At 37.1% G+C, this 9,036-nt stretch overlaps 1 protein-coding gene across 1 annotated transcript; it reads right to left on the reverse strand.

The window, feature by feature from the left end:
- Positions 1–700: 700 nt before the first annotated feature.
- On the reverse strand, positions 701–4,678 carry LOC112775860 (uncharacterized). Its single transcript, XM_072227181.1, has 6 exons — positions 3,149–4,678; positions 2,831–2,921; positions 2,569–2,665; positions 1,629–1,931; positions 1,302–1,449; positions 701–1,034 (listed from the first exon to the last, which is right to left on the reverse strand). The coding sequence occupies exons 1-3, from the start codon at positions 3,247–3,249 to the stop codon at positions 2,588–2,590; spliced, it is 270 nt and encodes an 89-aa protein (XP_072083282.1). The 5' UTR covers positions 3,250–4,678; the 3' UTR covers positions 701–1,034; positions 1,302–1,449; positions 1,629–1,931; positions 2,569–2,587.
- Between the last annotated feature and the right edge of the window lie 4,358 nt (positions 4,679–9,036).

Here is a 9,036-nt window from a genome sequence, read left to right on the forward strand (position 1 = left end):
ATTATTCTTGCATTTTTACTATGCTTTCCTTTTGTGCCTTCCAAGTGTTTGACAAAATGCTTGGTTGGGCTTTAGAGTAGCTTTTGAGCATTCTTGGCTTGGAAAGAGTAATTGGGCAATCTTGAGTCATTAATACCCAATTTAGATTGGTGATCTAGAGTTGTTACACTACAAGATTTTTGTTTATTTGTGGCAGTTTTTTTTCTTATTTGTGGAGGTTTATAACCCCCACCAAATGGTTTGTAGAGGTTTCTAAAACCCCCAAAATTTGAGGTGCCACGAGGTCTTTTGTGGAGGTTTCTAAAAACCTCCACAATCTATTTAGTGGGGGGGGGTTTTATGTGTGTTTAGTGGGGTTTTATATTGGACTTTTGTGACGATTTTAAATCACTTTTGTGGTAGTTTAAAACCTCCACAAATTAATTTTTTAATTTAACAAAATAACTATTTTGTGAAATTTTCAAACCTCCACAAACTCTGTAATTATTTATTTATTTTAATTTCAAACTATTCATTAATCTCATCTCATCTACATACTCTCAAATTAAAAATTTATTTTTTTTAATATCAAAAATAGTAAACACACTCAAAGATAAGTTTTAAACACCAATTCGGTTCAGGAATTCCATAAAATCACCACAAAACAAGATAATCCAATTAAATTCAATACACAATTGTAAGCTTCAAAGTTAAGCCAATCTAGTCAAAAACAGATTAACATAGCCTACTACCCGTAAATGAATCACAATTCTCATGAAAGATACAGAAAAAATTTCAAAAGGGTGTAAACCAGTAATCACTAAAATAATACACTTCTTACCATATCAAATACAAATGCTTAAATATCATTAATCTTAAGTTATCCTTCTAGTGTAGTGACATCAATTAGAGAGTCAATTACCAATTGCTCTACAAAAACCAAATGTATTGTCAATAGTGGCACTAACCATGGAATGAGTGCTGAATCCAAAGCTAGCTAATAGCAACAACAGCAGCAACTTTGAGCTGAGACTTCATTTATTCCAACAAATACACTACAAGAGAGTCCAAGAGTGTTTATTTCAAGACATAAGTATTGGAAGTATATCCTATTTGTGTAAATATATATGGATAACAAGTCCAACAGTGTTTATTCCAACTCTTAACTCCACTACTATACTATACGTACATTACTTGTGTAAATATTTAAGACAATCATTATATGATGTTCAACTAATTAACAATATTTTCAAGACAATAAAATAACAATATTAGCAAGGAAAAATAAGTGAAACTATGTTAAAAAGCAATCAATTGTTTACCAAATTGTTGCTTAACTTTAGGAACACCAAATAATGAAGTACTAATCAATTTCACACTGCCATCTATATGATTCCTGTGATTCACTGTCTCTCTAATCTCCTTCAGGGCTTGTACCTTTTCTTCTGCTTTATGCTCCAATCTTTTGTACTGTAAACAGAACAAAAACCAACTCATACCACAATATTGTGCTCCAAAGATTAAAAACATGACAGAAGAGAAAAAAGAAACAGTGCACTAAAAACATTCCAACTTATGCTAACCTACACAAAGAAAAACACTACAGCCAATCAAATATGATATTTATAACACAGAAAATCCAGACTCACTTTTCCATTCAGCACTACAAGTACTTTTTCGAGAAGTCCCTGCATTTTTCAGACTGGTGACCCGCAGTTTTCAGACAACCCAAATATTCTTTCTTCTCCTGAAACAAACACAACACACAAAAAATTGATGAGAAATAATTTATCCCCTAATAATTCCTTGTAAACATCTTCCTTATGACCAAATAAGGGAAGAATTAATTACTTTCCTTATGACCAGGTCACATAAATGCATGTGGTCTAATGGGAAAATACTCTTTTCAGGAGGCACTGGACGGAGCCCTCTATTGCCACCAAATGTGTCACCTATTATAATCAATAAATGTATCAAACCAACTATCAATCATTTTCTTCACTATTTCACCAAATTCACACGATAGAAGAAAAAATTCATATTTAAAGAAACATAAATTTAAGCAAAAATTCCTCAGGCGCTTCAATTAAAATCCAACTAGTGCTTATATAAATCACTTAAACCCTAATAATAATAATAAATTTGGCAAGGAATAGAATAAGCAAATGGTACCTGCACTCATTTGTAGGAATGGAAAAGGTTTCGCAGAATCGGAATCGGAGAGAAATTTTAATTTTCATTTTGTTGATATGCTTCCTAGGACCTTAGGAGTATTATTGATAATGATTGTAGAGAAATTTCCATACCCCAAATGATTATAGTTCTCATCGGCTTAAGTCCCGTTTTAATTTAAAAAAAGTAAATAATAATAGTAATAAAGAGAATTGTTGCACATGATATCAAATTAATACTTAAACTATGCACATGATATCAAATTAATACTGATATTCAAATATTTATTTTTTTAAATATTTTAATATTGTTGCTGAATGGTTTCTTTTCTTAAATTGTGAGTCTAGCTGCACACATTATATATAAACAGAATTAAAATTTGAAAAGAGAGCAAGAAATAATAGAGAAGAAGAGTACCTCTCTTCCATGCTTCATCTCAAAGGCTAAATGATGAAAACAGAACAGTAAATAGAAATAAGAGAGCATACTTCACTTTCAAACTGATGCATAGACCCTGCAGTCAACCAAAAATATTATTGGAACATATAAAATCACAGGAAATAAGTAATATTTTACTCCTGGCTTAGAGGTCCATGATGTATCAATTTACAAAATGTAAACGAGAAAAGAAACATATATGTATATATTCCACAAACACTTCATACATCTAAGGTCTAACCTTCACTTTCTTGAGGAGTTCAGGATCAATATCAATATTATGTTCATCAACCATGTAATCTATCATCTTCGCTGACATTTTCTTATGGGACCTGAAAGTAATGTTAATTCAAAAGGATGAATTCTCAACCAACACATTGTTGCAGGTTTTAGAAAGTCAATTTAACTCCTTAAATAGAAATAAAAAAATTCAGAAAATATATTTTTTTGGAATGTTGTTGGAAGAAGTGGGAAACATGTGCTATTAATCATGTGAAGAAACTTCAATGTACGGAGAGAAGTCAGAAAACCTGAATTAACAAGCACATCATAGAATTACCATTTGTCACCATTAAAGACCCGGGAAAGGAACTTGCCCTCAAACATGTGGCTGAAGGGACCATGGCCAACATCATGCAGTAATCCTAGGCAAAATATCATATCATATTAGTAATAATAACAAAATAGTGGAATTAGAAGTAATAATAACAAAATATCATTCATATGTAGTAAGTTGACTCACCTAACTGCTTCAAATCATGAAGTCTGCATAAATTTTTTATTATGTGATCATAGACGTAGCCAATTTGAGATTTAACAAACACCATGCAACATAGCTGTTTCTAAATAAAATTAATTTATTAATTATGTTATTAATCAGATCTGAATTCTAAACTCATGTGGCTGCCTTGTTCATTGATACTGAAAATGTATTGTTTGAGCTTCAAAGATAATCTGCCATGGTCTTCTCAAATTTTTACTAAACTTGGTCCAAAAGTATATCACTATCATCTTAAATTTCAATTTGATATAGATGTCAAGTTTCTCTCACTGTATATATGTGCCATTGAAATATATAAGATTAGAAAAAATATTCAGTGTTATGTAAGGACATGAAGGTTGTCTAAATCTACTTTTTACTAACTTAAGATGACTATTAAAGCCTCAAAAGTTTTAACTAAAAGATGTTATGACAAAATAAACACTAATACACTAAACACTCAGAATGATTGAACAACTCTCTTAACAGTTATTACAATTTTCTTTTTCTCAACGTGTGTTATTTGAACAAAGATTTTCATTCTAGACCACTGGAGATACAGAAGCAGAGAAAAGTTTTTTTTTTATATAATTCATCAACACCTTTTCCTTCCAAGAACTTCAAGAACAGATTGTGTTGTGTAATAAGCTATAGCCTGAACAGTGATCATTGGATTCACACCCAATGCTGTAGGGAACACACTTGAATCTCAATTTATCAGTATCACGAAATATTAGTATCAAAATAAAAGAGTATCACGAAATCAAAATTCAAAAATTAGCAAATTAATTTATCAGAATTTCAATTAAGAGAATAAACAATTCATCAAATACTTGGAGTGCTTGATAATTTGAAACAATGTTATATCACATAGCAAAGCATTCAGAATTTGCGGATGAAAAACAACAAAAACGAATAAAAAGGAAAAAGAGAAGGAGAACCAGAAACTGAGAACGAGTGGAAAGAAGAGCGTACACAAGGGATAGAATGCCGATGGAGAACATGAGCGTCATTGGCGGAGGAGAGTTGACCGAAGAGGTACTTTCTCTCGATCTCAAAGGCTTGGGCGTTGCGATTAGATTTGGAAACGCGTTGGTGAAAGAGATGCCTTGGCTCGATCTCAATGGCTTTATGGCAGAAGTAGAAAGAAGATGAACTCTAGCGGCGGCCATGGCGGCGGAGGCAGCGGCGGAGATGGCGGTGGAGATATCTATCGCAAGCTTAGGGTTTCGATGAGCTTTGACTCTTCAGTTCTCTGTTCGAGTGTTCTCATGGATATTGAAAGAGTTTTAATTACTTGATAATTATAACGGTGGAGTTAGATTGTTAATCTGTGGGAGTTTATTAAAATGTCATAAATAAAATATATTGTGGAGGTTTTTAAAAACCCCCTTTAAAAAACACCCACAAATATATATAAATCTTGTAGTGTTAGTTAATATCATTTTCAATGACGCTAATCTCTTACTAATTCAAATAGTGAGTTGATTAGGATTTTTGACTTGAGATTAACTAGTCTTGTTTGACTTTCTTTAATGGAAGATAACTTATACCTTCTTCCAACATTGGGGGTGACGAAATAAGATAAATTCTTGTTAAGTATTGTTATGATTAATGACTAGGATAGAAAGCCTATAATCTCAAACCTTGCCATGAATGTCTCTCTTTATTACTTGCTTTCTTTAGTTACTTGCTTAATTTATTCTTCTTGTCATTTAATTCTTGCCCCTTTACTTTCTTATCCCTTATCAATCAAACCCCCTTTGTTCCTTATAGCCAATAATTGAGCACTTCATTGCAATTCCTTGTGAGACGACCCGGAGTTCAAATACTTCGGTTAATTCTTATTTGGGGTTTGTTATTTGTGACAACTCAAATTTTTGATGTGGGAGTTGTTTGTTGGTTTGGAGATATGCTTACAACGAAGTTCTTCTTTCTAAGAGAGAAATTTTAGACCTTCGAGCAAAACTCGACCATCATTCAATTTTTGGCGCCGTTACCGGGGAGTTGCAATAGTGTGCTAAATTATTGGTTGGTGTAAATATTTTTTTATTTGACATATTTGCATATTTTATTTTATTTTATTACCATGAGTTGTATGTTTCTTTCATTGAATGACGCGTTCATTGCCTGATTCGAGCTTAGCCGCGTTTGATCCTGAAATTGAAAGAACTATTTCACGTATTAGGCGAGCTCGGCGTCGGTTAGCCTCTGAGGGCGATGAAGTGGTTACCACCAATTCACCCATCTCATCTGAGGGCGAATTTGAAGTGCCATTTGAGGAAGAAACAAGCTCCTCTTCTAGTGATTCTATTTACTTACGTGCAGGTAATATGGCGGAGCCCCGAATGATTACTCTCCAGGAAGCAGGAGCTCCAGACTTTACACTGCAACCGTATCAAGCGCGTCACCCAAATCTGACTGCAGATTTTGAACTGAAGACTGTGCTAATCAACTTACTGCCCAAGTTTCATGGCTTACCTGCTCAAGAGTCCATAAAGCACCTCAGAGATTTTCAAACAGCCTGCTCAACTACTAGGCGTCATGGTGGAGATGAGACTACTATCTGGCTGTATGCTTTCCCGTTTTCTCTTGAGGAAAAGGCAAGGGAGTGGTTCTACACTCAACCTGAAGAAATTGTTACTAATTGGGATCTGCTCAGAAGGGAATTCCTGGAAAAATACTTTCCAGCTGAAGTCATAGACAGACTGAGAAAAGAAATTTCTTGCATTATCCAAGGCGAATCAGAGACCCTTTATGAGTATTGGGAACGCTTCAGGAATCTCTTAGACTCATGGCCCCACCACAAGATTGACCAGTTGATGTTGATTAGCTACTTCACACAAGGCATGAAGCCTCAGGATAAGACTACATTAGATGCTGCGAGTAATGGTTCTCTGAAGAAGTACAAGACGGTGATAAAAGCGTGGCAACTGATCACCGATCTAGCTGAGTCTACCCGGAATGTCAGGCACAGGAACAACCATCCTAAGGCTATTACGGAGGTTTCCTCTAGTAGCGAGACTGCTGCTCTCACACAGACTCTGGGAGAGATGACCAACATACTGAAGCAGCTGCAGCTGAATCAACAACAACCTCAGCCTCTCCCACAACAACAGTGTCAACAGTTGGTTCCTCAAAGAGTGTGCGGAATATGTGCTTGCTATTCTCATACACTGATGAATGTCCGCAGCTCCAACAAGAAGACAGCACCTTAGTAGCCACTCATAATTTCTATGACCGCCCGAATCAAGGATACTATCAACAATGCAGCAATTATAACCAAGGTAATAACTACAATCAAGGTTGGCAGGACAACTCCAACCAGGGATGGAGGGACAACTACAACCAAGGAGGCAGAGACAACGGTGAAAATCAGAAGTGGAACAACAATAACAATCAGTAGAACAGGTATCAGCAGAACCCCCATACCAACAGTAGAACCAAGGCCAGACGTACCGGGCGCCTCATCAAAGGCAAGCCCAAGCACCTCAGAACAACCAACAGCAAGCCCCTCAAATTACTTATCCCCCTTCCTCTTTCAATGATGAGATGCTTCATTCTATTGTACAAGGACAGAAAGACCTGCAGAATACACTTACCTCAAGCATCACTGGTCTTACCTTTACCTTACAAGCTCCCATCTCCCGGATGGAACCACCATCCAATCCCAACAATCAACCTTCTAGCTCCAATGCACTACCTTCTCAACCTTTACCCAACCCTAAAGGTGGAATCAATGCCATTACTTTGAGGTCTGGAACCACACCGCAAGAGAGGGGTCATGAGGAACCAAGCTCGAAGGAAGACATTCAAGTTGAAGACATTGTTGAGGAAGAGGATGCTGAAGAAGAAGAAGAAGCACAAGACATGGTTGAAGAAGAAGAGGCTCAACCAAGGAATGGAGTACCAAAAGAAGCTGAAGTTACAAGAGAAGCCATTCCCATTCCATTTCCACACCTTGCTAGGAAGTCCAGAAAGCAGATGGAGCTCGACCCCAAGATGGTGGAGATCTTCAAAAAGGTTGAGGTAACGATTCCCTTTTTGATGTCATTCGCCAGGTACCTAAATATGCAAAGTTTCTAAAAGATTTATGCATGAATAAAGATAAAATACAGGATTTAGAAACTATTCCTCTAGGTAGCTCTATTTCTGCTTTAATGGGTGATATACCAGAAAAATGTAGTGATCCAGGTCCATGTATGGTTACTATTACTATAGAGGGTGTAAAATTTTCTGACTGCATGTGTGATTTAGACGCGTGTGTGAGTATTATGCCATTATCTGTATATGATACCTTGAGGCTCCCTCCCTTAAAAAGGTCGGCAGCACGTTTTGTTTTGGCAGATAAAAGTATAATCTCGGTGGTAGGAATTGCTAAGGACGTGCTGGTGAACATTAAGGGGCTCATATTCCCAATTGACTTCTACATCTTGGAGATGTCCCCTAATGACTCAGGAAGACCATCATCCATCCTGCTTGGAAGGCCATTTCTGAAGACTTCAAAGTTCAAATTGGACTCCTTCTCAGGAACTTACTCTTTTGAGATAGATGGCAGAGCAGTGAGCTTCAACCTGGATGAAGCTATCAAGCACCCTCCAGAAGATCATTCCATCTTCCAGTGCGAAATCATTGATGAAACTGTAGCTGCAGTTCAGTAAGAAGAAGTAGAAGAGAGGCACATGGAACAAGGTGCAAGTGTGGGAAAACCCCCTGAGCTTACTGAAGATACCTTGCCCCCATCACTAGCTCCAGATGATCAAGTGCCTAGCCATGAGCAGAAAATGGAATTGAAGCCCCTTCCACTCCACCTCAAGTATGCTTAACTTGAGGATAATCAGAAGCTCCCAGTTATTATTGCAAGGGAACTCACTTTCCAACAGGAGGAGCAACTGCTTAGTGTGCTGAGAAAACATAAGAAAGCAATTGGGTGGAGCTTGGCGGATATAGTAGGCATCAACCCTCAAGTTTGTGAGCACCGGATATTTTTAGAAGAGGGAGCAAGGCCTGTCCGTCAACTTCAAAGGCGGCTGAACCCCACCATTTTGGAGGTTGTCAAGAAGGAAGTGACCAGACTGCTTAAAGCTGATATCATCTACCCCATCTCAGATAACAAATGGGTCAGCCCGGTACAAGTAGTGCCCAAGAAGTCTGGAGTTACAACAGTGAAGAATGAGCATGGAAAGCTCCTGACAACTAGAGTACAGAATTCCTGGAGAGTGTTGGTGCACGAATTGTGAATCACACTTTTCACAACTCGTACCACTAACCAGCAAGTGCACTGGGTCGTCCAAGTAATACCTTACGTGAGTAAGGGTCGATCCCACGGAGATTGTTGGTCTGAAGCAAGCTATGGTTATCTTGCAACTCTTAGTCAGGATATTACTTTGTGGTTATCAGTTGATTTGAAAATGAACAAAAGAGCATGAATTAAAGGTTACTTGTTATGCAGTAATGGAGAATATGTTGGAGTTTTGGAGATGCTTTATCTTCTGAATCTCTGCTTTCCTCTGTCTTCTTGTTCACACACGCACGTTTCTCCTATGGCAAGCTGTGTGTTGGTGGATCACCGTTGTCAATGGCTACCATCCGTCCTCTCAGTGAAAATGGTCCAGGTGCGCTGCCACCACACGGCTAATCATCTGTAGGTTCTCGATCATACCGGAATAAGATTTACTATCCTTTTG

Source organism: Arachis hypogaea, chromosome 19 (assembly GCF_003086295.3).
Source record: "Arachis hypogaea cultivar Tifrunner chromosome 19, arahy.Tifrunner.gnm2.J5K5, whole genome shotgun sequence".
Lineage (NCBI taxonomy): Eukaryota > Viridiplantae > Streptophyta > Magnoliopsida > Fabales > Fabaceae > Arachis > Arachis hypogaea.

Excerpts from the sequence above, each read along its gene's own strand:
- LOC112775860 (XM_072227181.1), bottom strand. The coding sequence starts at position 3,249 with ATGATATTTTGCCTAGGATTACTGCATGATGTTGGCCATGGTCCCTTC. Across the intron at positions 2,922-3,148 it reads GTCTTTAATGGTGACAAATG|GTCCCATAAGAAAATGTCAG; the intron begins GTAATTCTATGA and ends CATTACTTTCAG. Across the intron at positions 2,666-2,830 it reads AACTCCTCAAGAAAGTGAAG|GGTCTATGCATCAGTTTGAA; the intron begins GTTAGACCTTAG and ends GGTTGACTGCAG.